The sequence below is a fragment of the Hyperoodon ampullatus genome, assembly GCF_949752795.1.
Source record: "Hyperoodon ampullatus genome assembly, chromosome: 16".
In the NCBI taxonomy this organism is placed as follows: domain Eukaryota; kingdom Metazoa; phylum Chordata; class Mammalia; order Artiodactyla; family Ziphiidae; genus Hyperoodon; species Hyperoodon ampullatus.
In genome coordinates, this window is record NC_136929.1 from 15,014,004 (window position 1) to 15,041,837 (window position 27,834).

A 27,834-nucleotide genomic window follows, 5' to 3' on the forward strand; every position below is an offset into this window, starting at 1 on the left:
CCATTCATCTGTCAATGGACACTTGGGTTGTTTCTACCTTTTGGCTATTGTGAATAATGCTGCTGTGAGCATGGGTGTTCAAATATTTATTCAAGTCTGTGCTTTCAGTTCTTTTGAGTACATCCCCAGGAAGTTGAATTGCTGTATTATATGCTAATTTTATGTTTAGTATTTTGAGGAACTTCCATACTCTGTTCCACTGCGGCTACGTCATTTTACATTCACGCCTGATCATTGATTTTTCTGTTTAACTTGAGGACTAAATGAGAAGTTTTTATGAACTGTGACATTTTGTTTGGATCAGTGGCTCCAGTTGTTGGTTTGTTGACACAGCTCATGATGGTCTCTTCAGGTTCCTGAAATCTCTAGGGCATTTTTTCGAACTTCTGACCAAATAAAGGGATTGTGGAACACGGGCTCTGTTTTGTGTAAAGTCAGCAGACTGGCATTACAAACACAGGTTCCCCAAAGGAATAGTGTTTGAAACATTATATTCACTCATTTTAGAAAATCACCCCCAGTCCCTGGTGATATTCCCAGCATGTCACCTTTACAGTGAGACCAGTGTCTCAATTCCTGTCTTTCTTTGTTCTTGGTTGGGACAGAGAAGAAGGAGAGCTCATCCGGCTTCAAATCTCAAAGGGTAACTTCCCCAGCTCAGAGCGTGGGAGGTGGGCCCGGGCTGGGGGAAGATGGTAACTTCAAGCAAGCTGAGAGCCTGGATTGAAGACAGCTGTTGATCTCCAACCCCAGTCAGTAGTGAGAATGTATCTCCTGGTTTCCAATCCTGACCTTGTCTTCGTGCCTGAATGTTACAGGTGTTCTGACCTGGGGCAGACAGCATGATCATCTCTCTAAGCAGGTTGATCTTGTCATGTGGCACAGAGATTTTATGTATTATAAAATGCACAGGGCACAGATATTTTTCCTTAAGAGGCACCTTAATAGCCTGGTGGACTGTAGGTTTCCTGACTTGGTGTGCAGTTTGTAGAGCTGTGGCCGTTCCCCGTGGTGGGTCCTGTTGGTGGGTTGGTTTGCTCTGAACGCCAGGTGAAGCCAGAGCAGATAGTCGTTGAATTCACTGAGTGTTCTCTTCTGCTTGTGTACCCAGTGCAGACTGACTTGCAGAATCTAATTAGTTTGAGCAGATTTCTTATTGTGGCTGAAATCATCACTCTCTTTAGTGTTACCCAAAGGATCGTTTGCAGGAGAGATTTGTCATTCTTTGTTTCAGCTTCTAAGATGAGTTGACTCCCTGCAAACACCCTAATTTCCCTTTATCCTTTATTGTAGATCTGTCTTACAAGAATTTATGTACAGTTAATCCTGGATATTTGTAGATTTTGTGTTTGGAATTCGCCTACTTGCTAAAATTTATTTGTAATTCTAAAAATCAATACTTGGGGCTCTTTCATGGTCCTCTGTGGGTGTGCACATAGTCTCTTAAGTTTTTTTGTCATCTGACATGCATATTCCCAGCTGGGGTGAAAACAATATGTTCCTGTTTTCATACTATGGAACAGATGCCCTTTTTGTGGTCTACTTAGTGCCTCGCTTGCCACATTTTTGTATTTTTTGGGGGGTGATTTTGCAGTTTAAAATGGCCCCTAAAGAGGGCTGAAGTGCTGTCTGGTGTTCCTAAGCTGAGGAAGACTGTCATGTGTCTTACGGAGAAAATATGTGTGTGGGTGAGTAAGCTTGGTTCAGGTATGTGTTATAGTGCTGCTGGCTGTGAGGCCAATGTTAATGAATCTACAACAGCGATTAAATAAGGTTAAGTAGAAACATATGTAAGACAAGGTTATGTAAGTATTGAGGAGATGGTGAAGATGTTGTTACCAAAGGCTGCCAGAACCCTAGCCCTGTGTTTCCCTCAGGAGCAATGAACATTCACTAGTTCACATTCATAGTGACTGTGGAACATGACCATTGTCAGTAATGAGAGTCGACTACTGGCTCAAGGAGGTTGTTTCTATAGATCAGCATCCTGCCTAGAGAAATATTCTTACTTACCTCCGATCTGTTTTCAATCATCTAAGTGATGTAGTTCTATTTTCAGTTTGGGGGGACATACATGCTCGTTGTATCCGCACTATTTCTATTTCATGGTTTCAGGTAACCATCATCTTTCTGAGTTAAGGACCCTTTCTCTTTCCTTTAATCCTGTTTCTTAAGACTCCCTCCTCCTCTCAACCATTTTATTTCTATTTCAGACACTTCAGCTCAGTCATATATATATAAATTTATTTTTATTTTTGGCTGCGTTGGGGCTTCATTGCTGAGCGCGGGCTTTCTCTACTTGCGGCGAGGGGGTTTCTCACTGCACTGGCTTCTCTTGTTGCGGAGCACGGGCTGTAGGTGCACGCAGACTTCAGTAGTTGCAGCCTACGGGCTCAGTAGTTGTGGCTCGCGGGCTCTAGAGCACAGGCTCAGTAGTTGTGGCACATGGGCTTAGTTGCTCCGCGGCATGTGGGATCTTCCTGGACCAGGGCTCGAACCCATGTCCCCTGCATTGACAGGTGGATTCTTAACCACTGAGCCACCAGGGAAGTCCCAGCTCAGTTACATTTTAAGATCAGTGGTCAGGATAGCAGGCATCCTTTCTCACAGAGCCTAAGCAGGAAGTAGAAGGAGACCTTCCAGGATGCAGGGAGTGACCAAGTTGGCAGACTCCTCCGAGCGATGCCTGCTGTCCTGTGCGTAAATGGAGCCTGACTTTAAAAAAATCTATGCACTGAGTGTGCTAAGTGCGAGCAGGCAAGCAAGGGCTCACCCCCTGCAGCACCTCCCTCTTCATCCCACCCAGTTTCATCTCCCTCTGAATTTGCTCCTTGGAGTGCGGAAAGCAGAGAGTAGAAAGCTTTGTCACTGTCTCAGCCATGTGATGTTGCGTTCATAGTTCTCAGAACTTTTGTTTTTATTTAAAGCTAATTCTGTTTCGGTACAGACGGTATATTGCTTTAAATTTAGACCAGACAATATGAAATGACAGATGTTCAACTGATTTGGGCTTATAAAACAGCAATTTCGTATGATTCAATCTAGTATCTTGCTTACTAGTCTGTGGTTGTATTATATTTTCTTTCTGAAAATATTGAGGGACCAGCATCTTGGGTATTGTTAAAGTGAAACAGTGTGGTATTTACGGAAATAGAGTGACTCCCTTGAAGCACGTGATACTTTGTTTGGACTTTCTCTTCTAATGGTATCTTCTAACTTTCTGACAAAATTAGAATGAACTAGTAATGCTTCTTACACTGTTCCACACTTTTAAAATATTTTAAACACACTTTTTTCCTTATTTCTCTTTTATTTCTGATATAAACTGGAATTGGATCTGTGCATTTTGTGAAGAGTTAATCTCATCAGGGGGCAATTGGCAGTTCTAATTTGCTAGGGGAGAGCTAAGAGGAGCCATTGGGTGAAGGTTTAATTTTCTGTAGGTGCTCCTAACAAAGCAGGTTAAGGAAGGAGAGGAGAGGCTGTTTGGTTTAGCTTTGTTCAAAGGGGATATTTCTGCCGCTGGAGGGTAACAGGTGTCAACTGTATTCTACCACCTGATAACTGTCTGCCGTGTGGGGTGCAGTGCAAGCTGGAAGGGAATGCTTAGCTCAGTGATTCCCAAACTGCTGCACGATGGATTCATGAAAATTTAAAAACAACACTGATACCCAGGCCCTCTCTGCAGGCATTCCATTTTAATTGGTATGGGGGGGGATTTTATTTTATTTTATTTTTCGCATGCAGCATGTGGGATCTTAGTTCCCTGATCAGGGATCGAACCCGTGCCCCCTCAGTGGAAGCGCAGAGTATTAACCACTGGACCGCCAGGGAAGTCCTTTTTTTTTCTCTCTCTCTTTTATTTATTTTTTGTATGGGGAATTTAAAAAGATGCTAGGTAATAGCTATAGGCCTCAAATGCATGTTCAGCTTAATTTTTTTTCTTATGTCTTATAACCAAGATCTTCCAGTACATAGGGTTATTATGTGGGCTGCAAGTTTAACCTTTCTCAGTGGAGATACCCTTTTGAAATTCCAGCTGTAGACCTGAAGGGTGGTGGCTGCTCTATAGTCCTCCTGTGTCTCAGATTCCGCGCTGGGAATCTCGTGTGCACCGAGCGATCAGGTGTTGAGCCAGGTGCACAGGTACTTTGTAGAAGACATTGTGGCAGGTCGGATAGGGTAGAAGACTGTGAGTGTGGACTCTGAGAACAGCCAGACCTGAGATCCAGTCCTCACTTTGCTGTTTGCTGCACTGTGAGTGAACTCACTTCTCAGGGCCTCAGTTTCCTGAGTTTAAACATTGGAGTAGAGAATATCTGCTTCATGGGGTTTTTTGAGCATTGGATAAAATAACTCCTGCAAAGCACTTTTTACAGAAGTTATTTATTAAATTTAGGAGGGTGGGCATCATAAGCATAACAAGACTCTGTAGTTTGACTGCTTTTGTATGAAGCCCAGCTTTCCTCTTTGTAGATGTCTGCCTTAGGCAAACTGCTCTAAGCCTTAATTTCCTCGTTTGTAACAGTACCCAACTCTTAAGGTTGTAGAGAGGATTAAATGAGTCCATCTGTGTAAAGCATTTAACATAGTGCCTGGCATCTAGCTAATGTTCAAACGTTCCTATCATCTTTATTATTGGCACTCAGTCACAGAAGGGTCAAATACATAATATAATCAGATGAAATAGCAGTACGGGTGCTAAGTGGTACACAAGTGTACAGACTTAATGGTTTAGGAAAGGATTCCTCCAATTGGTGGAGGGGGTGTCTGTGTGTTTGTGTATGTGTGTCTATGTGTATTTACATGTGGTGGGGGGCGTTCCATGCATTGGGCAGTGTTGAGATGGAAAGTTGAAACAGTTTATTCAGGGAATTCTGGAAGCACAGTTGGCATAAACATTTAGGAGAGCACTAGGCTCCAAGGTCCACTTAGAAAGGAATATTGGGACCAGGTGATGGAGGGCCTTGATCATGAGTTTAAGGACCTTGGATTTATTTAGTTGGCAGAGGGGAACCCCTGGAAATTTTTAGTAAGGTAGTAAATGCTCAGAGCAGTGATTTAGGAAAATGCACCTGAAGCCTGTTGTACATGGCCATGCATGAAGTTGCAAGGGATCCTCATGAAGATAATGGTCGGAAAGGAAGTCAGGTCTGGGAGGTGCAGTCCGAGTATCTTACAAGCCATTCATTCACTCATTCTTTCATTCATTAACTCTTACCATTTTGGCTATTTGGTGAAGCATTTAGTTCTCAATAACTGCTCCTGATATCCCACAGATGAGAGTACTAGGTCATTGTAAGAATATAATAATGTCTTATTTCATCTCATGTATATGTGAACTGATCTAGTAAAACAGTGGGCAGAAATACATGTTAGACAAAATAGCAAAATGAGTTAATATGTAGACCTTTTAATTCATTGAAATATTCATGAGAGATGGAGAAAAGAAGAATAGAAAGGAGCCAGATCTGAGCGATAAATTATAGAAGGGGAGAAAAGTGTTGGTTAGGAAATCATAGTTCTAATAGGAATCCACAAAGCTCTCAGTCTCTTAAGTATTGCTGTTTTTGCTTACCATTATTCCAAAAATTTGGGAGGAAATATCCCAAACGCCATCATCCTATAATGGCAGGTATCATTTTGCAGATTCTTTTCCAGTCTTTATCTAGCCACACATATCCATACACTTGCAGTCTTATTATGTATACAGCTTGTGTCCAGTTTTGTCACTGTATTGACTGCACTGTTACCTCCTCACTGGCTGCATTGATAGTCCATCTAACAGACTCCCTGTGTTTTTTAGTCTCAGGGTAAAAGATGTCTATATTCATGGCCTTACATGGAGTGTCTCTTTGGTCCATGTTTTGGGATATGCCAAAGTTACCTTCAGATGGGATTTTTTGTTGTAATCGTTTATGGGAGAGTGAGTACGGCAGCGCACCGTTCCACTTGAGCTGTGCCGTTCTCATAGTGACAATGTGAGTCCCCCTGGAGGTGGGCTGTGTGTGACCCAGGGTAATAGGTTTTTACTAGCTAGCCAGTCTGAAAGCAAATCGGCAATACTTGCTTCCTTTCAAAACTTCCCCAACAACAACAATAAAATTCCTACACCCTTCCATCAAAAGTTAATGTAACTAAATTCCTAAGATTTGGGTATATGATACACTTTAATACTGAGTCTTCTGTTTTCATGTAACTAAAGTTCTGTTTCTCTTCACTATTTTTTAATCAACTCGAGTATTTTACATAAATGCACACATTTGTGCATTTGATTTTTGACAAATGTATACACTTGGAATGTATGTATAGCAGTTTCTTTAAATCTTTCAAAATCGAATGTCTGGGTCAACTTTGTTTTTACTATGAAGAGTGCCTTCTTTTTTGCGTGTGTTACATTTTAAAATTTCTTTGCATGTCTAGGACTTTTACATTGTTTATTGGACATTATGAAAGCTCCCTTGTAGGTTTGCATTCTGATGTTCTTCTGAAGAGTGTTGAATTTTGCCCAAATCTGTCTTTGAACTTGTGTAGGCTTGGTTTGATGCTTTGTTAGGTTAGATCTTTGGAAGTCCTAAGGTGTTTTTCCCAAGTTTGTCTAACATGTGGGCCTCCACCTTCACGCCCCATGTTTCTTGTGGGTCTTCTTAGGCCTTGGTGTTAGTTAGTCTTTTCTAGGACAAGTCTAGAGTAAGTTTGTTTTAGAGGAGGGCTTCTATTTTTATTTAGTTATTTAGAAGATGGCGGTAGGAGTTTATTAATTAATTTATTTATTTTTGCTGTGTTGGGTCTTCGTTTCTGTGCCAGGGCTTTCTCTAGTTGTGGCAAGCGGGGGCCACTCTTCATCACGGTGCGTGGGCCTCTCACTATCGCGGCCTCTCTTGTTGCAGAGCACAGGCTCCGGACGCGCAGGCTCAGTAGTTGTGGCCCACGGGCCTAGTTGCTCCATGGCGTGTGGGATCCTCTCAGACCAGGGCTCGAACCCGTGTCCCCTGCATTAGCAGGCAGATTCTCAACCACTGCGCCACCAGGGAAGCCCTTAGAGGAGTGTTTCTAAACCTCAGCAGTACTGACTGCCATTTAGGGCTGGATACTTCTTTTTATGTGTGTGTGTTAGGGGGACGGGGGGAAGAGTAGGGGGCTACCTTGTGCCCCGAGGCTCCCAAGATCCCTTCTTTTGGTAAACCTCTTTATTGGCTGGCGTCTTGCCCTGGAGGAGCCTGCCAGCTGCGCCAGCTGACTCAGTCTCTGGCCTCTGTCTCGGCTCCATGGGACTCCTGTGCTCTTTGGACCTCAGTTCGCTGCCACAGTTGTGAAGTGGCTGAGAGCCAGGGCAGTGACCGTGTTCACCTCGTGGGTGTCCCTTTTCTCAAGGATCAGTCTCGTACTGCCAGTTATCCAGTGCCTACCAATGTGGCTGCAGTGGAAGTGGGGCTATTCCACTATCAGCTACTCAGCCATTCATCAGAGCAGCAGCCTCTCCACAGCTTTTAATAGCTTAGTATATTCGCCTGTTCGAGGGACCTCATGTAATGTGGAATCATACAGGAGTTGTCCTTGGGTGACTGGCTTATCACTTTGCATAATGTCCTCAAGGCTAGTTTACTTTTTTGAAAAGGTGGAGGTCATACATTGACTCAGTATTCACTGGAAAAAATTTTACCGCTCACCATGATCCTCAGCTGCGGTGGTGATGAACTTTGAGTTTGTTGTGGAAGAAAAAAGGAAGGCGATTCAGAGAGAACTGCACCCTCTCTGGCGGCCTTTCTGAGCAAGTGGCTCTGCCTTAGCTCTGTTTTGAAGTCCTCATCTCCTCCTTCCTTCTCCCCCTGGGACTTATCAGCTGAACTAAGTCATTTTCTTTACTCTGGATTTCTGGGAGTTTACAGCTGCGGGTACCTGGCTGCTACTTTGTACGCTCCACTCCAATGAGGAGGGGAACGTGGGATTTAGGAAAATGGAATTGGGTAAAGAGTGTGTTAGGTGGCTTTCTGGGAGGAGCTTGTCCTGCTTGCTCTGTGCATTTTTCTTCTAATTCCTTTATATGCATCGACAAGAGAAATTAAGGCATCACTGCTCTTGGTATGTTTGGTTGGAAAACTGTATGTTGTGAATGAATCATTATTTAGGCAGCATCTCTTACTTTTGTCATTTTTTCCCCTTTCTGCTCCAGAGGTATCTTCATTTTCTGAAAGCTTCCAAGATGGTGTTTAGGGGAAGGGGTAATGCAACTAGTTTTGTGTTTTTACAAAAGTGTGCACCGTTGGTTACTTTAGGTTCACTGTCCTCCCCAAGATCAATACTTTTATAAATATACAACATTAGGAAAAAGGAAAATCACCCTTTTAAAATATTCCTCATTTTGACAAATTCTCAGTAAAATTATGTACCCTGGGTGAGTTATAGTAGGTATATTGTTTACCTCTTGTATTCTTTTGGTCTGAAAGAAGGCAGATAAATGATAAGCAGAATAGTTGGAAAATTCTTTATAGACAAAATGATTCTCAGTATAGTTGCTATAAAAACTTAGCATATGGCCTCGTGTAAATTCTTACAACTGGGCATGCCATTTTTTAAAAAGTTTGTTTATTTATTTATTTGGCTGCGTTGGGTCTTTGTTGCTGTGCGCGGGGTTTGTCTCTAGTTGTGGCGAGCAGGGGCTACTCTTCATTGCGGTGCGCAGGCTTCTCATTGCGGTGGCTTTTCTTGTTGCTTAGCACGGGCTCTAGGTGCGTGAGCTTTAGTAGTTGTGGTGCGTGGGCTCAGTAGTTGTGGCACATGGGCTCTAGGCGCGCAGGCTCAGTAGTTGTGGTGCTCGGACTTCATTGCTCCGTGGTATGTGGGATCTTCCCGGACCAGGGCTGGAACCCGCGTCCCCTGCATCGGCAGGCGGACTCCCAACCACTGCGCCACCAGGGAAGCCCCCATCTTCTGTTTTAAAGGACTATTGGAGAACGGTTTGGGGAGCGTTTCTATTAAAATGAAGATTGGATTCTTAAAGGGATAATACTTTTCACCAGTCTGGAAAACTCAATTCTGTGGAAAGAACATTTTTTTCTCCTCTTACATTTATCTGCCCACACTTGGGTTTTGTGTTGCACGAAGTCTGCTGATTTAAAATAATTGAGGAAGGACACACTGTTTATTTTTCAAATGAATGGCTAATATTTCTCGCATTTCTTTTTAAAAAGTTGAACAAAATCCATGTTTTGGCCTAGATTATAGAGTCCCCTTATGACCCCATATGTAACTTACCACCCCCCACCTCCCATGCCGTAGGAACCCACCATAAACGGATCCTTGCTTGGGTGGAATTCGCAGTTCGCAATTCATAATATTGTTCTTAAAGGCCATGCGGATTCTAGTATAATCAGTAATTAGATATTCAGATTGTTTTCCCGTTTTTATGTATTAACAAACAGCAGTGCAATGAACCTGATTAAAGCTAAACCTTTGGAGACATCCTTAAGTTCTCAGGGTGTATACATTTTAAGCCTTTTTTTTTTTTGCGGTATGCGGGCCTCTCAAGGTTGTGGCCTGTCCCGTTGCGGAGCACAGGCCCCGGACGCGCAGGCTCAGCGGCCATGGCTCACGGGTCTAGCCGCTCCGCGGCATGTGGGATCTTCCTGGACCGGGGCACGAACCCGTGTCCCCTGCATCGGCAGGTGGACTCTCAACCACTGCGCCACCAGGGAAGCCCCATTTTAAGCCTTTTGATAGGCCAGATTTCCTTCTAGAGTTTACGTTCTCTTTAGTGAAATGAGATGGCCCTACACCCTTGCCAAACGTGGATGTCACTTTTTGAGTTTCTTTGAATTAGAGTATTTGCGAATTTTCATTAGCCTTTTGTGTGTTTTGTAGTGAATTTCCTGTACATGGTTTTTGCCCTTTAAAAAAATTAGTAGGCTTTTATCATATAATTCTTATCTATATTTAGGTGTTCTTGATTTATTAAAGATTAATAGCTTGCTAACTAATTTAGCGTTTGACATACATGGTGCCAATTTGTTTCCAGTTTGTTTGCCTTTTATTGTTCTCATGGTGGAACTGTTTTGCTTTCACAAGGAAAACATTTAACCAAATAGTATCCCCTTGTAAAATGTCAACTTAAAGGAAATATAGAACCAAAACATTAGCATTTATTTGTATGTTTTTCTCTACACTGGACGTGACGTGTTTTTAACTATAACATATACATTTTATTAGAACTGAACTTTAATTTTCTACATTAATGAGGAGCAGTGTGTGGACTGAAAAAAAAAAAAAGCACAACCTAGAAGTTGAGAGTTATATTTTATTTAGCGGACTCTGTCAGGACCTCAAGCCCTGGAGACAGGACGCTCAGATCACTCTGAGGGACTATTCTGAAGAGCAAGGGGGGTGCAGGGGCCGAGGCAGGATACAAAGGGGTTTTTGCAACAAGGACTGGACAGTCAGAACATCAAAAGATCACTGTTCATTAAAGAAAACCAGGCATCTCAAGGTAATGAAATTAGCTCTTTTCTGTGTATAGCAAGATGCAAGTCTGGGCCCATTGAAATCGTTCCTTTGATACGCACCCCAGCTATCTGGGGCCAATATCCTGTGCTTTCTCATCCTTAGTCTCCTCAGGGTGCACGACAGGGGTGGCTGCAGCAGTTGACTGCTTCATGACCATCCAGCATTCTGTTTCCATCCTGAGTTCCCTCAGGGGACCGGCAGTAATGTGGCAGCTTGATGGCTGCAACATCCTTTGTTTAATGACTTGGCAGGTAACATTTCTGTCCTTCACAAGTTGTACCTTTGCTTCATTAAAAACAAAAACAAAATAACTGAGTGCCCATTCTTTGTCAGGTATGAATACTTTCAGTTTATTTTCCTATGTGCAAAATAGGAAAAAATTCTTACAAATAAGGTTGTTTTCTATTCAGTGTCTGGCTTGTAGTATGTGCTGAATAAATGGTAGCTGTTTTTATGACCATGATGACATAAATGACTATGATCTCTGTGCACTCAACTAGCTGATAGCTCTTGAGGGCAATAGACATGCAGTTGATTACCCATATTTCTTATTTCCCTTGTGATATTTTATTTGTTTCCAATATTAACATTGGAAATATGTTAATTTCCAAATAGTTGGGCTTTTTAGATAAGATATAAATTATTGATTTCTAATTTAATTCTTGTCATCAGAGAACATTCTGCATACCATTTTTATATTTAGAAATTTATTGAGATTGATTTTATGGCCCCAGCATATGGTCTTGGTGAATTTACAATGTGTACTTGAAAAAAACCTGTCCTATAATTGTTGGGTGTGGTGTTCCATAAATGTCAGTTAGATTAAGTTGGTTACTTGTTATTCACATCTTCTGTATTGTTACTGATTTTTTTGGGGGTGGTGGTGTCTACTTGTTACATTTACTGAGAAGAAGGATGTTAAAATCTCCTGCTATGATTGTGAGGTTTTCTGATTTTTCTCCATAGTTCTGTTGTTGTCTCATATGTTGCAGCTACTCAGTAATTAGATCCATACACATTTAGGAGTGGTGAATTGACTATGCTATCATTATGAAATGTCCTTAATCTCTGGTAGTTTAATTCCTTGACTCAAAATCAACTTTGATAATAATATAGCCTCACATGATTTCTTGCGCCTACTGTTTGCATGCCACATCTTTTCCATCCTTTTACTTTAAAGTGTATCTCACATATACAACAAGCTGGATCTTTCTTTTATTAATCCAGTGTGAGTGTGGCAGTCTCTGGCTTTTAACTGGAGTGTTAGTATGTTTGCTTTTAGTGTAAATATTGATGTGATGGGGCTTAAGCCTTTTACTTACTGTTAATTTTCTCTTTGTTTCATCTTCCTTTTTTTTGGGTGGCAGGGCTCCATTCCTGACTTATTTCAGTCAATCAGATATTTTTTAGTATTCCATTTTGATTCCTTTGTTGGCTTTTTAACAGTATCTCGTATTTTTAATGTTGCTTTAGTGATTAAAATAGGCATCTTATTACAGTCTTTTTTTGCATGTTAATATTGGATTACTTTACATAAAATGTAAGAAACGTAATAGGAGTAACATCCTATCCCATGTACTATTATTATATATTTCACATCTACATACACAATACGGTGTTACCATTATTTTGCTTTTAAGCAGCCATTTGTTTCGCAAAGAAATGGAAAGGAATAATACAATCTCTTATATTTACCCACGTTTGTTTGTCATTTTGGTTTCTCTATTTTTCTACAACTGAATTTCCATCTGGTACCATTTCCCTTTAGCTTGAAGAATATCCATTACAATTTCTTAAAGATCAGGTTGGGTGGTGATAAAGTCTCTGAGACTTTATGTGAAAATGTCTTAATTTCACCCTCATCATTTGAAGGATATTTACTTTTGTTGGTTATAGAATTTGGGGTTGACAGTTATTCTTTTCTTTCAGCACTCTATAAATTTTGTTCCACTATCTCCTCCTCCTTTTAAACTGAGGTATAATCGATATAGAGCATATTAGTTTCAGATATTCAGCAAAATGATTCAGCATTTTTGTGTGTGTGTGTATATATATATATAGTGTATAGTATGTATGTGTATATGTGTGTGTGTTTATATAAATGATCACCACAGTAAGCCTAGTTAATATCCATCGCCACACATAGTTACAGAATTGAGTTTGTTAAGTCAGCTATTAGTTGTATTATTTTTCTTCTGAATGTAATGCGTTGTTTTTCATGGGCTGCTTTCAAGACTGTTACTTTCTGGTTTTCAGCATTTTGACTGTGATGTGCCCAAGCATAGGTCTCTTTGTTTTGATCCTTTCTGGGGTTTGCTAAGATTCTTAGGTATCTAAATTAATATTTTCTACCAAACTTGGAAAAATTTCAGCCATTATTCCCTCAAATATTTTTTTCTTCCCTATTTTGTCATCTTCTCCCAGGACTCCCAATTACATGTGTGTTTCATTGCTTGTATGGTCCCATTGAACCCTTAAGCTTTCGTTTCTTCAATCAGTCTTGCTCTCGCTCTCTGTTTTCTGTTTGTTCTTCAGGTTGTAAACTTAAAGAAAGGCTTAATGAATCTGGGCACAGAGCAGTGGAAATTATCTGATATTAAAGTTATCTAGTGAATTTTTCATATTGTACTTTTTAGTTCTAGAATTTCCGTTTGCTTCTTTTTGATAGTGTCCATCTCTCTTCTGAAATTACCTATCCAGAGAATTCCCTGGTGATCCAGTGGTTAAGACTCTGTGCTTCCACTGCCGGGGGCCCGGATTCGATCCCTGGTTGGGGAACTAAGATCCCACAAGCTGTGTGGCGAGGCCAAAAACAAAAACAAAACAAAAAATTACCTATCCATTCACTTGTTATAACCATATTTTCCTTTAATTCTTTGAACATATCTATAATAGTTGTTTAATACTTCTTGTCTACTAATTCCAAAATCTGGATCATCTCAGGGTCTATTTCTAATGCTTGTATTTTTTTTTTCCTCTTGATTATGGGTCAAATTTTCTTGCTTCTTTGCAGGTCTAATGTCTTATTATGTTGGGTGTTGTGAAGTATACATTATAGGAAGTCTGGATTAAAGGGTATTTGTTCTGATAGGGAATTCCTGGTAGATTGGTCTTGTTAGGATTGGCTTATTTGTTCTTTCTATCTTTCTGTTTGTCTTGTCTGTCTATCTGGGGCAATTATTTCCATTTTGAACTTAGTCCAAGTGCATGGCTCTACTCTAGAGCGTAAGGCATGGCCTTCCTGGCAGCTAAGTGAATGTCGGAGGCGCTTAAGAAGAACTCTTTCTTCTAGGTAGGCAGAAACTCTAGTCTCCTGGCGTTGACGTGACCTCACACAGGCATCATGGAGTCTGACCGTGCTCATGAACAGTGAAGTTCTGGCAAAGTTCCTTTGGTAAATCCCCACAAGATATTCTGGGTCTACCCTCTGCTGTTCCTCCCAAATTCCAGCCGTTTCTGCAACTTAGAACAGCCATCTCTTCCTCTTCAGTTCAGTGAAACTTTAGTTCTGCTTGGGCAGAAGATACCCCCAGGCAGAAAGACAGGCCAGTCCCGGGCTCTCTTCTTCTCTAGGCTTACAGTTCAGGCCTGCTTGTCGTTCAGTGCCTGAAAACAGCTGCTTCCTATATTTTGTCCAACTTTGCAGTTTTATGATGGCGGGCAAGTCCAGTACCAATTATTCTTTCATGGTTGGAAACAGAACTCTGGCATTTGCTTGTAAGCTGTGTCTTCTCAGTAATCATATTACTGTCACTTCATGTTCTGTTTTTTACCCTGTGTGGAATATGACTGATTTTCTTTTGGCAGATCCTTGATTTCTGTGTTGGCTGCAGTGTTTTGTTTTTTTTTTGTTTGTTTGTTGTTGTTGTTGTTTGTTTTTAGAATTTAAAACATTTTAATGAGAACACTTTCTCACTGTCTTTAAATAGAAATGACTTACACTTTTTACGCTGAAGCTGGGAGGCCATCAGGACTTATTCACTTCCTGGTCTGTGGGGTTCTGAAGCCACCCCACCACCAGCTCTCCAGTGCTCCTGAGGCACGTTCTGGACATATCCTCCTCTGTTGGGAGACCCTGTGGCAGCTTCAGTGGCTTGATTCTTATCAAATGTTTAACCACTTTCAGTTTTGCATTCACCGAAGGGGTATTCTTGTGAACTTGAGGAGTATGTGCTTTTTGTAACCCAAGCATCTTTATTATATCTTTCTCCCAATATGGACGTCTTTTTGTACTTTTTATTCTGGCAACAATATGCAGTTTATGAGGTTGCTGTGGATCCCCACCGTATTTTTCATGATCTTCAGGTGAAGGCTGGAAAACTTTATCTGGAATTCTTGACTTCGCAAATTTGTGATGAATCCAATCTGTACAAACAAGGGGCTCCACACCTTTTCTCACCATTTGTAGTCTGCCTGGGGGCCTCTGAACTATTGAGCACAAAATTCCTGCCATGAGTGTGGTGACTGTTCTCCTTAGGGGCAGCAATTCCTAAATGTCTTTCGGCCTGAAGCTCACCACTCATGGGAACCGGAGCAGAGAAAGGACTTTTTAAAATTAATTAATCAATTAATTTATTTTTGGCTGTGTTGGGTCTTCATTGCTGCACGCAGGCTTTCTCTAGTTGCTGCAAGCAGGGGCTACTCTTTGTTGTGGTTCGTGGGCTTCTCATTGTGGTGGCTTCTCTTATTGTGGAGCACAGGCTGTAGGTGCGTGGACTTCAGTAGTTGTGGCGCACGGGCTCAGTAGTCGTGGCTTATGGGTTCTAGAGTGTAGGCTCAGTAGTTGTGGTGCACGGGCTGAGTTGCTCTGCGGCCTGTGGGATCTTCCCGGGCCAGGGCTTGAACCCGCATCCCCTGCGCTGGCAGGTGGATTCCTAACCACAGCGCCACGAGGGAAGTCCCTGGCTACAGTGTTATAGTTGATTCATGTTAACTTTTGTTCCAGAACCAGCCTTTTGGTCCATCAATTCCAATTAGGTGCAGTTGTCTTGATTTTTTTTTTGATGATCAGTTTAAACTCAGAGTTTGGTACACCATTCTGCCTTCTTTCAGTTGTTCAAATTAGGGATAAACTAGCTACTTCTTTAAAATAAGTATTTTCTTCATGAGGGATTAACATGTATTTGTATGTAAAATAGGCTTTAGAACTATTTTCAAGAGAGCTTTCAGTAATTAAGGCACAGTATGGTTTCTTTCTTTCCTGTAGTGGTATATCCCTCCCTCCCTCCCTCCCTCCCTCCTTCGCTCATATTTGCAAAGCATTTTTTACCTTTCAAAGTGTTTTCAGTGGCCCTTTGCTACCATTCACACATCTCTACTGCACAGTCTGGTTACCTCTTGACTGTTTCACTGACCCCTAATTCTCCTTTCTTCCAAAAATCTCCTGGCCAGTCACTTCTTCAGTTTAATTTTCCTAAAGTTGAGCTTCTCTAATGTGAAAAAACATGGACCGTTCCATGTTGCCTTCCAAACTCTTTAGCTCTTTCCCAGACCACTTTTCTAGCCACATTTTGCGTTTTCCCTCCCTGGAGTCTCTGCATGGGTTCCTCTCACCCCCAGTGCCCTTCACTTCTCTCCATATACTTTATCCTTTTCGTCGTCCAAGCTCCTCCATCACCACAGTGTCACGTGGTAGAAACCTTCCCCAGTTCCCTGTGCCACTGTATTTACTGTTCACTTCACACCTGAATTACAGGTGTTGGCATATACCTTGTCCCATCTCCAAAGACAAGAAGATGACTATCAGTAAATATATCTCCAGGAGCACCTGGTGTCCTCCACAGAGTAGATAACAGATCTGCCATTCACCTCTCATACGTACCCTATGATCTTAGGCACGGTGAAAAGTTATTTCCGTTCAAAGAATGAGGAAACTGAGAATACAGTGTTGAAATGACGTCACACACACAATTAACGATTGATTTGCAGGCAACTTCCCTGCTTTCATATATAATATGGCCCAAAATTACTTTAGTTGGCTTCGAACTATGAACCTACATCCCTTTATATTTTGGGCATGTCCAGATTCATCAAAAAAAAAAAAAAAGGTGGGAGATTTTGCGTCGGCCTCTGTTTACTGTCCTTGTGGGCGTGGCTGTGGCCACATTGAGGAGTCAAAGGGTAAACATGGTTTCCTAGAGCCCTGCTGTCAGGGATCATCCTGCTCATCCTGACACCACTCAAGGCCCTATGAAAACATGCTCTGTTTTGTTATGTTCTAAGAGTGACTTGGTATCACCGCAGGGGCCCAATTCTCTGTTACCCTCTCTTGTTTCAGGCACTTTGCCTGAGTAACTTGGCCATGGGGAAGACCACCACAGGCCAGATAGTCAACCTGCTGTCCAACGATGTGAACAGGTTTGATCAGGTAAGCTGCCCCTGGGGGATCCTTTTCCATTTCCTGTCCTTACTGTGTTTAGCTTTTTGGGATGCCAGGAGCCAGTGTTTGGCGTGGCCAGGATTCTTTTGAAGACGTTAAGACAAAGAGTTCTCTTCATCCAGCTCTCATTTCTTCTGTGTGCATATTAGATGTAATAGTGTGTATTGTCGTTCAGATGAGAATTTTATTTTTCTAATGATAAATAGGCCGCAGTGTTCTTGCCCAGCGTGCTTAGCGTCTCTAAGGGTGCTCCTGGGGTGGCCCTTCTTGACAGGGGCTGAATTCTGGGGCAGACTTTGAGGAAGCCCTGAGCTCATTTGCGGGATGGACACAATTGAAAGCTTCCTGGCGCTGCCGGTTGTCTTCTCCCTGGACGTCCGTGAGCCTGGCCCTGTGCTGTCCCAGAACAGCATCACCTGGGGTGGATACTTGATTCCTGCTTTAGCAGGTTTAAAACCCACTGTGATCCTTTCTGTTTAGGCTCCTGTCTGTTCTTTGACAGAAGATTGTTTCTAAATTGTGTCCTTACTGGTCTGGTTTTTATACATTCCTAAGAAGGCTTTGTTTTCTTTCTTTTAAGGTAACGATATTCTTGCACTTTCTGTGGGCAGGGCCCCTGCAGGCTATCGCAGTGACCATCCTGCTCTGGATGGAAATAGGAATATCATGTCTTGCTGGAATGGCGGTTCTAATAATCCTCCTGCCTTTGCAAAGCTGCATTGGGAAGCTGTTTTCATCACTTAGGTAAGAGACACACTGGCTTTAAAAAGTGTTAATATGCAACTGGTAACATCTACCATCTGCTTGATGCTTTTGTTCCAAAACAAAACAAAAATGCCTTCTTTGGTCTCTTGGCATGTGTTGTAGACCCTTTAGGCTTAGCCAGTAGATGCTCCAGCCTTAAGCTGAAGTTTGATCCTGAAGCGGGAAAGGTGACAGCATTCGCTGGCTCCTCCCGGCACCATACCTGAACGAGTAGAGTGTCCTTAAGCAGAATGTACATTGAATAGTGTTGTTTAAGCATTATTAAATAGGAATGATCTTATAGGCTCAATTCCATAGGCATCTATTTTTGCTATGCTTGTGTTAGAGCCATTTTCAGGTGTGTATATGTTTGCATCTTGTTTTTAATTCAATGTTTCCATTAACCCCAAGGGCAAGATCGATCTTAAATATGTCTTTATAAAGCCCCACATTCCTAGCAGCCAATGTGATAGAAAAGTGGCTGGTGATGAAGAGCCTAATGCTGATTAGTTAGACTTGAAGCAGGTCCCAGAGGGTTGGAGGTGGGTCATTGTCCAGGTTGTCACGTGATGGAGATGTTGTGCTGTTTGAAGCTCATTGAGTTCTTTTATGTGTATGTGTACCTTTTCGTGTGGTGTTTTTTTCCTCTACTTGGAATTTTGTTTCCTTTTTTTTTTTTTTTTTTTTTTTTGGCGGTACGCGGGCCTTTCACTGTCGTGGCCTCTCCCGTTGCAGAGCACAGGCTCCGGACGCGCAGGCCCAGCGGCCATGGCTCATGGGCCCAGCCGCTCCATGGCATGTGGGAATCTTCCCAGACCGGGGCACGAACCCGTGTCCCCTGCATCGGCAGGCGGACTCTCAACCACTGCACCACCAGGGAAGCCCTCATTTCCTCTTTTTGCTATGGAGAGAAGTTCCTTATCCTTTGAGGCCCTGTTCCAGTGCTACCGGGTCTCTGAAGGCTTTCTTGTTCTCCTTTCCCAGTGGAATTAACAGCCCCGTCTTTTCTGCTCCCCAGCACTTTACTCCTATTTTATTACAGCACAGCCGCTGTCTTCCTGTTAGAGTCGGGTGTCTTTCTGCCTTCCCTACCTGACCGTGACATCCTTGGGCAGATGGTTTGTATCTGATTAATTCTGGGTCTTCATTAGCGGATACTGCAAGTTCTCCAAGTTACTTCTTGAATTGGGCTGAATGGTTGGCTTCCTAATTGAAGTCTTCTCCATTTCTACTTTGAGTAGGACCTGCCTGTCTGCTCAAAAGAGCTGTAGGGAATCATTTGATCCCTGGTCTCTGGCTGTGCCACTGTTGCTGCTGTTAAGGAAAGTTGGGCTGTGGTCACTAAGACTCCTCTCTCACGTCTGTCCCTTAGGAGTAAGACTGCAGCTTTCACAGACACCAGGATCAGGACCATGAATGAAGTTATAACTGGCATCAGAATAATAAAAATGTATGGCTGGGAAAAGTCTTTTGCAGACCTTATTACCAGTTTGAGAAGGTAAGTTTTTGTATATATACAGCATATTTTCATAATTTATCTCATTCACTGAATGGTTTAGAAGTCTTACCAAGTTTTCACATTAAGGTGAACTTAACTGCTATCCACTCCACCCCCAACATGGGGCAGTGGGGTTAAGTAGAATAGTGGAGATGTCATTTTAACCTGCTCTTCCATTTACCATCTTCTTAAAGGAAAAAAAATATATGCTTCTTACTTATACAGAAATTAAATTGCAAGTATTTCTGTCTTTTTAAAAAAATCATTTATTCATTCATTCACTCATTCATTCATTTGTTTATTTTTTTTTTTGGCTGCATTGGGTCTTTGTTGCTGCTCGTGGGCTTTCTCTGGTTGCAGCCAGCGGGGGCTACTCTTCGTTGCGATGCGCGGGCTTCTCATTGCCGTGGCTTCTCTTGTTGCGGAGCACGGGCTCAAGGCGAGCAGGCTTCAGGAGTTGTGGCACGTGGGCTCAGCAGTTGTGACGCACGGGCTTAGTTGCTCTGCGGCATGTGGGATCTTCTCCGACCAGGGCTCGAACCCGTGTTCCCTGCATTGGCAGGCGGATTCTTAACCAGTGCGCCACCAGGGAAGCCCCCAAGTATTTCTTAATAGCACAGATTCCAAATAAACAATGATTTAAGATGTTGGCATCTAAAACGATATTTAAACTAAAAGTATAATTTATGTTAATATAGCACAAATGAGGAGATTATAAAGATTGGGTACTTATATCAGGCCAAACTTTATGAGTCAGTATTATTCATTCCAAACAAAGACATAAATATATTTTTTTGCTTTGCTTTATGTTTGTAGAGTTTTTTTTCCATCTTTGACTTAAATATCTGATGAGTGCTTATACTCCAGCACAGGGTACTTAGCATTCTCTGGCAGCACCGTGTCACCTCTCACTTTGCACCTTTGTGGGTGCCCCTCCCTCTGCTGGGAATACCCTCATCTTCTCTGGCCTCCACCAAGCCCGACTGACTCCAGCTCATCTTCTCAGGGTACACGTGCGTGTGACTTGCCCGCACTCTACTGCTCCGAGTTACACGCCTCTGCTCTGCACTCCCGTGGGGGCCGTGCTGGCGCCTCTGTCTAATGTCTTGGTGTCTCACAATTTGGGGGTTGTCTTCTCTATTCTTTTATGAGTTCGTCAACTCCTGGAGGGGATGGGCTGTATCTTCCTGTCCTCAGTGAGGAGGCCGGCACAGGACTTCTGGTCATGAATGGATGTTGACTGAATGTTCAAACCCAGTCTGATTGACCCCAAATGTTTAAAATGTGACGCTAAGCCTCTATTTAGTTGGAAGAGTGAAGCGGTGATGAAGTGTGTGGCCTTGGTGTCGGGCAGGCCCCCGGGTGTGCACTGTGTAGTATCTCCATGACGTGAGGGATGGTTTGTGTTCATGTGGGTCCTCTCCGTAGGAAGAGGCCACTCACACAGGGCACTTGAATTCATGTCTTGGATGTTGATGCTTCTTTTAAAATCTATTGTCTACTCTTTTCCAGGAAGGAAATTTCCAAGATTCTGAGAAGTTCCTACCTTAGAGGAATGAATTTGGCATCGTTTTTTGTTGCAAGCAAAATCATTGTTTTTGTCACCTTCACCACGTATGTGCTTCTTGGCAACGTGATCACAGCGAGCCGTGTGTTTGTGGCGGTGACATTGTATGGGGCTGTGCGGTTGACGGTCACCCTCTTCTTCCCTTCGGCCGTCGAGAAGGTGTCAGAGGCAGTCGTCAGCATCCGAAGAATCAAGGTTTGCTGACAAATAACTTTATTAACTTGTAGGTGGATTTTACCTAAAATGCCTCCTTTTATTTGGTGTCACTGTGTGCCAGTTAGGGGAGATCTAACTCTCTCACTGCCTAAGCTGCTGGTTGTTCCAGAAAGTCTTTAGTACTCCCGTCTTCTGGCATAGGGTGCGTTATAAATATCTTAAGAGCCTGCTCATCTATGGGCAGGAGTATAAGTGCCAGTGGTACAGGGCTCTTGTCGAGTAATGACTGTGAGACGATTAAGTTGTCTGAAAGTAGGAGAAGCAAACAAATCTCATCTCCTGTGCTAACTCCATTGACTAGGTGACAGCTGTGTCCAGTCCTGGGGTGAATAGGATTCCTCTCTGGGCCGGGAGGCAATGAACATGCTGAGAGGCCTCTGTTCCTTGGGTAGGAAGCATGGCGTCAGTCTCACTTCATTCTCTGTGTTTAAAAATGGGTTCTTTCCTCCGTAGATGGTTTGCTTGTTGATTTCTGAGCATGCCGTTTCGATCTGCCTTTTTGTCCCTGTTCTCTTTTCACTCACGTGTAATCCTATCTCTAGCTGCCCTCTTCCTTTCAAACTTGTGATTCCTACCATACCCACAGTCTCTCTCTCTCTCTTTTTAATCTGTCTGTAAATTGCCAGGGGTGAATAATTTACATCACCAAGATAAGAACCTGTAGATATTTAAGGAGTAGTGTGTTTATTAATTGGTGTACAATGAAGATAAATTGGCTTTGTGAGCTGACCTGGGCGTGAGCTTGAGTGTCTGGGCTTTATAACACATCTAATTTGTTTTCTTCCTACTTCTCGATAGTGATGGATGGCCAGTAACAGATCTCTTGTGAAGTTAGATAGCTTTGGCTGTGATTTTTATTTGATCATTCAGTCGTCATAAAAGGTTATGATGAAGTTTCTATAATATAAAAAGCTTTTGCCCATAAAACAGATCAGTTATACGCGGTCAGTTCTGCTCCCCTGAATTTATCATTCTTTCTTTCTTTTCTTTAATTTTATGTATTTATTTATTTATTTTGGGCTGCGTTGGGTCTTCGTTGCTGCGTGTGGGCTTTCTCTAGTTGTGGAGAGCGGGGGCTGCTCTTCATTGCGGTGCGCGGGCTTCTCATTACAGTGGCTTCTCTTGTTGCGGAACACAGGCTCTAGGCGTGTGGGCTTCAGTAGTTGTGGTGCATGGGCTTAGTTGCTCCGCGGCACGTAGGATCTTCCCGGACCAGGGCTCGAACCCGTGTCCCCTGCATTGGCAGGAGGATTCTTAACCACTGCGCCACCAGGGAAGCCCTAATCGTTCTTTTTGATGGGGGCTTCTAGCAACACTGTTAAGGGAATGTCCATGCAGTTCAATAAAGTTTCTTTTATGAAGCTTTCACATCTTGAAAGAGGACATTTAGGGATATCCTTGAACTGTAGTGACGTTCTTAGTGACACAGTAAGCTGTCCAGATGGAGACTTCACACGTGTGCTGTGGCAGCTGCTGTCTTCGATCGCTGCTGCCGCGGTTGCTGTGAGGTCTGGGCGCTCCTGAAGCCTTTGCATGTCGTCTCATTTAATCCTGATAGCAACTGAATGGGATAAGCATTAGTGTCCCCACTTTACAGATAAGGAAACAGGTTCCTATAACAGGTGAAATAGCTCACCTATCCTTACATAGCTAGTAAATGACAGCTAGGATCCTGCCCAAAGCCTGGTTTTTGTTTTGTTTTGTTTTTTGCGGTATGCAGGCCTCTCACTGTTGTGGCCTCTCCCGCTGCGGAGCACAGCCTCCGGACTCACAGACCCAGCGGCCATGGCTCACGGGCCCAGCCGCTCTGCGGCATGTGGGATCTTCCCGGACCGGGGCATGAACCCGTATTCCCTGTATCGGCAGGCAGACTCCCAACCACTGCGCCACCAGGGAAGCCCAAGCCTGGTTTTTTAAACCATTGTTCCATTGCCTTCTTAGTACCTTCTAGCATGTGGAATATCTATTTAAGTGTTGTTTTCATCATCTGGTCTTAGTCCGAAGACCTTCAGGGTTTCCATGTTACTTGCAGAGTCAAAATTTTAAACTCTACACTCCATTGGCAGCTCTGTTTCACAGCGCACGACCCTCCACTCTGGTGGGGGAGGGGGAAAGACGGGTTGTCTGTGTGACCTGTCACACTCCTCCCTGGTTTTGCTCACTTTTTTGGGCCCCCTGGGTTGCCTTCTCGTCAGTCCTTGATTTAAGCAAATGCTGCTGAGCCTCCAGCAGCCCCACGCCCCTCTCCCAGCACTTTCATTTGCGCTGATCTAGGGCTTCCATTTGTGTGCGGGGCCAGCCCTGCATGGCCCAGCATCATGTCAAGTGGGGTGATCGTGTTGTGACTCCCCAGGAGTATTCTAAGCCCCTTAACAGGAGAGATGGATTGTGGGCTCCTTTCCGTTTTGGGGCTGCAAAGTCACCTGGAATACTAAGGGGAGGAGAAGAGGAAGAACTTGTGTTCTTCCTTTCCCTGCTTCTCAGTTAGATGTGTTGATGTCTAATTAGAAGGTGAGAACGGCAGCAAGAATGGAAGAAAACCAGGTGAGGTTTGACCATAGACGGGCTGGAGGCGTGGTGGGCACGTGGAGTTTAGAACAGAGTGTGGTTTAAGCCCTGCTGCCCCACTGCCTTCTGCAGCCTGGGACTCAGTAGACTGGATGGGCTATCTTCCAAGATTTCCACTCAGGTCATGTTTGGGGGCCCTAGGAAGAAAATCCACCACCCCTGGCTACCTTGGAGGTGGTGCAGTGGTCCCCTGATTTTTCTCTTAGGAATGAAAGGGGACTGAAGGTCTTGGCGTTGAGCTACTGCAATAGAATTAAAAATATCTTAACATAAGAGCACTAAAAGTCTTCAGTGACTTTTACATCCAGTAAAATGTGTCTCTGAGGTTATATTGTTCACAAAGCTGCTTATGTTTTCCCCTACCAGCCCCTGGGAAGTCAGTCTTTTTGGCTGTAGTTCTGACGCTGACACTTTCCCTCATGATGTGTTCTGGGTCTGCACTTCATGGCTCTAATGGCAGTTTAATTTCACCTTTTTCATCAGCCTGAGTCCTGGGGAAAAATGCAACCAGCACTTCTTGCAACTTTACAGGCTGGTCATGTGTTGAATGGAGTCTCATTTAACCCCTGGAAGATTGTGACTTCTTTGCCTTCGCAGACCTATTATTTGTAGACAAGTGCTCAGTAGATTTAATTCCTCATTTAAGGCATACTTTTTCTTTTTTTTTTTTTGAAAGTGGGGAATTTCTATTCTACCATACATACACTGAATATTGAGGTTTTTTATCTTGGTAACACGCTTAAGTTAAAATTGGAATTTCTGTTTAGACAAGATGTATAACATACACGTATAACCTTTTGCTTGTTGCTCTGTTAGCTCAGACTATGTAAGGCTGTAGCCACGCAGTCACCGGTTGGACTGATTTGAACAGCCATGTAGTGTGTTCCTTCCCTTCGCCTGATACCCACGACGGGCCAACTCTGTGCAAGGCTTGGTCTCAGATGGAGTTGGGACTGTGTAAGTGCAGGAATCACCCAGTGTCTCCCCTCTTTATGACTTTATATCCCTATGAGGATTCAGAGGTAGGGAGGTCAGTGCCAGTCTGGATCCTCCTGAGCTGGTTCCCAGGAGGATTAGCATTTGAGATGGCCCAGAAGGGTGGGTGGCATTAGTACTCAGGGTGTCCAGGCAGAGGCCACTTGTGGATGTGGACATAGGTTCTGATGGGTCACTGGAGGGGGTGAAGCGTGCTGGACACTCTCAGAGGTGTTGTAAGGAGGTCAGGAGGGAGTGGTGCTGGGGGAGGGTCGGTGGTGCTGGGGAAGGAACCAGCAAAAGAAAAGGCGTATCAGTATTTGAAATGGTTAATAGCAAGTGAGATTCTGAAATGATGTTGTTTCAGGAGGGGAGGAGAATCGGGAGGGGGATGAACTGTGACAGAACAGGCGAGAGCTGGTACCCAGCTGACGATGGCGGGGGGGTGTGGAGAGAGAAATCAGGCTGCAGCGGTGGGAAGCCTGCAGAGGAGTCCCCAGACCACTGTCCATCCTGCCTCCTGCCGGACACGGGCTCGGGGCGGGTGGGAGCGGCCGTGCCCAGTGCTCAGGTTCTCAGTGAGCCTGGATGAGAGGAGGAGGGAAGGAGAGGATCGCATCTCCCGCCAGCTGGTCTTTGAGAGAAATGCAAGGCTCGTCTTGCTTTTGCTGCACAGAAGCAGGTTTTCATGTTCAGGTTTTTAAAAATAAATTTACTTATATATTTATTTATTTTTGGCTGTGTTGGGTCTTGGTTGCTGTGCGAGGGCTTTCTCTAGTTGCGGCGAGCGGGGGCTGCTCTTCGTTGCGGTGCGCGGGCTTCTCGTCGCGGTGGCGTCTCATGTTGCGGAGCACGGGCTCTAGGCACGGGGGCTTCAGTAGTTGTGGCACACGGGCTCAGTAGTTGTGGCACACGGGCTTAGTTGCTCCATGGCATGTGGGATCTTCCCAGAACGGGGCTCGAACCCGCGTCCCTTGCATTGGCAGGCGGATTCTTAACCACTGCAGCACCAGGTAAGTCCTCATGTTCAGTTTTTACCAGCTGTTTTGAAGTAGAAGGTTGCAGTCATATTTGTAGCTTTGGGGCATGGTAGACAAGGATGTCAAGGACTTGAAGGGTGTTTATGATGTTTAGGGTAGTAGGTTACTATTCACCTGTTGTTTTCTTTCTCAAACATGCTCACATGGTTGTTTCAGTTCCCCCTCTTTTGTTGGGATTTGCTGTGCCTGTGCATCCTACAATTACCAATGTTAAAGCTGCTTAGACAGAGAGTTTGTGTTTCTCTCATGCAAGCATCCTTGTAAGGCTGTGTATGGGTTTCCTGGGGCTCCTTAACAAAGAACCACAAACCCGGTGGCATGAAGCCACAGAAATTTGTTTTTTCTCAGTCTTGGAGGCTTGAAGTCTGAAATCAAGGTGTCAGCAGGGTCACGATTCCTCTGAATTCTATAAGGGGGAATCCTTTCTTGCCTTTTTTAGCTGTTGGTGGCTGGAGACAAACCTTGGTGCACCTTGGCTCGTAACAGCCATCACTCCAGCCTCCGTGTCCATCGTCACATGGCTGTTTTCTGCTTGTGTGTGTCTCTGCATCTCTCTTCTGATAAGGACACCAATCATATTGCATTGAGGGCCCACCCTAGTTCAGTGTGATCTCACCTGAATTGATTACATCTGCAACAACCCTATTTCCAAATAAAGTCATGTTTTGAGGTATTTGCGGTTAGGACCTTAACATTTATTTCTTTTTTTTTTTCGTTGGGATAAGCAATTCTCCCTGTAACAAGTTCCATGGCTAGTATGATCCTCCAGGGTGTTAGGGACCCAGACTCCTTCTCTCTTGTTACTCCTCTGCATGTGGCCTTGACCCAGCTGGTAACCTCCAAGGCCCAGGCCGTGGGGTGGATGAAGGTCCCGGACGTTGTCACTTTCCACCGGCCTGGATGTAGTCCCATGGCTGCACCTATCTGCTCGGGAGGCTGGAGAGAGAGGGCCTCCTTCCAGGCTGCCAGGTGCCAGCTAAAATCTGGGGTTTGTTTCTTGTTGAATTATGTCCAGCATTTGCAGGGCAAGAGGGAGTTTTCCTATATATGATTATGTTAGTTCAGTAGTGGTTCGCAGGACTTGGTTTTATTCAACTGAATTGCATTGAATAGCTGCTAAGGGGTGTGAAAATAGCAAGCCGTGGAAGATGCGGCCATTCCTGCTGTCGAGGAGAGAGGGCGTTGACTAAGGAGAAGAGACAAGTGATTGTCAATAGACGTTTGTAAACTATTTTTTAAGAGATAGAAACTTAATAAGAGCATTTCATTTTTAGAACAGTGACTTGAGTGATAGTTAATGAGAAGCAGTGATTGATTTAACGTGCCTGAGGGGTAAAGCAGAGTGTACTTAAGTGCCCAGGGAAAGGTCACAACCCCAAACAGGCAGAGCCAGGGTTTTCGTAGGTCTTGTGTTCCCAGCCTGTCCTGTGCCACCTGATACCTGCAGGCCTGGGAATGGCCTTCCTCTCTGTGTTCCTAGCAGTGTTGCATGGTGCTTGGCACATGGTGGGATTCAGTAAATATTTACGGAATCATTCCCTACCAACTCTTTTGTTTATTGTTAGTAACACAAAAGTAAAACAATAGAAATATCAAGCTTTTAAATGTGTTGGAATTTGCAACCACATTTTCTCCCTAGGGTGGAACCAGTACACTTGTTAAGAAAGTTTCAAAGACAGCCTCAGGGCCAGGAACTCTTTGTCATATATGTAACATATATCATACTATACCCTACACTATCTGTAGACCTTATTGTATATTATTATAATAGTATATAATATTCCACATATTACCTAGTCTGTTCTGATGTGAACCTACACTTTAAGTACAATTGGCAAAACGATATGTAGGCTGTCTAAAGTTTTTTTACTGCAAATCCAAGAAAGCAGTTATTGTTGTTTATGCTTTTCTCCTGGAGTTTAAACAATCTGTGTTTCTCCTTTTTCTGTAGAACTTCCTGTTACTTGATGAGATAACACAGTGCAACCCTCAGCTGCCATCAGATGGTAAAATGATAGTGGACGTGCAAGATTTCACTGCTTTTTGGGATAAGGTAACACATCCTGTGCACCAAGATTGTCACTGGTAACAGACAACAGATTTATTGGAGAACTTTGAGGTTTTTACACCTGGTGTAAAATGTGACCTGCTAATTTACTGAAAGTATGTTATAAAAATTCTCAAAATCAGGAGTAAGGTTTGCAACTAATGGAGATTAAGTGTAAAATCAGCCTAAGACATTTGACATGTTGCTCTCTCTCTCATTTTCAAGAGAGCTTTAAAAGTATTAGCACATTTTGACCTTAAAGTCCATATGTTTGCAATGTTAGAATTTATATTGATTGTA

The 27,834-nt window shown here is 43.4% G+C and overlaps 2 protein-coding genes across 4 annotated transcripts in view; one reads left to right on the forward strand and one right to left on the reverse strand.

The window, feature by feature from the left end:
- LOC307065002 (ATP-binding cassette sub-family C member 4) overlaps positions 1-27,834 on the forward strand; it is a gene marked incomplete at both ends in the record, with an annotated part of 215,197 nt that overhangs the window by 59,396 nt on the left and 127,967 nt on the right. For all 3 annotated transcript variants that reach the window (XM_079721739.1, XM_079721737.1, XM_079721738.1), the window contains 5 exons: positions 16,778-16,867; positions 17,460-17,623; positions 18,996-19,121; positions 20,634-20,883; positions 27,439-27,540. In XM_079721739.1, the coding sequence (XP_079577865.1) occupies positions 16,778-16,867; positions 17,460-17,623; positions 18,996-19,121; positions 20,634-20,883; positions 27,439-27,540 (732 nt within the window). The remainder of the gene's footprint in view (positions 1-16,777; positions 16,868-17,459; positions 17,624-18,995; positions 19,122-20,633; positions 20,884-27,438; positions 27,541-27,834) is intronic.
- LOC307064958 (large ribosomal subunit protein uL30m-like) lies at positions 14,468-14,974 on the reverse strand (the record flags this gene model as incomplete). Its single annotated transcript, XM_079721668.1, has 1 exon — positions 14,468-14,974. The coding sequence occupies exon 1, from the start codon at positions 14,951-14,953 to the stop codon at positions 14,468-14,470; it is 486 nt and encodes a 161-aa protein (XP_079577794.1). The 5' UTR covers positions 14,954-14,974.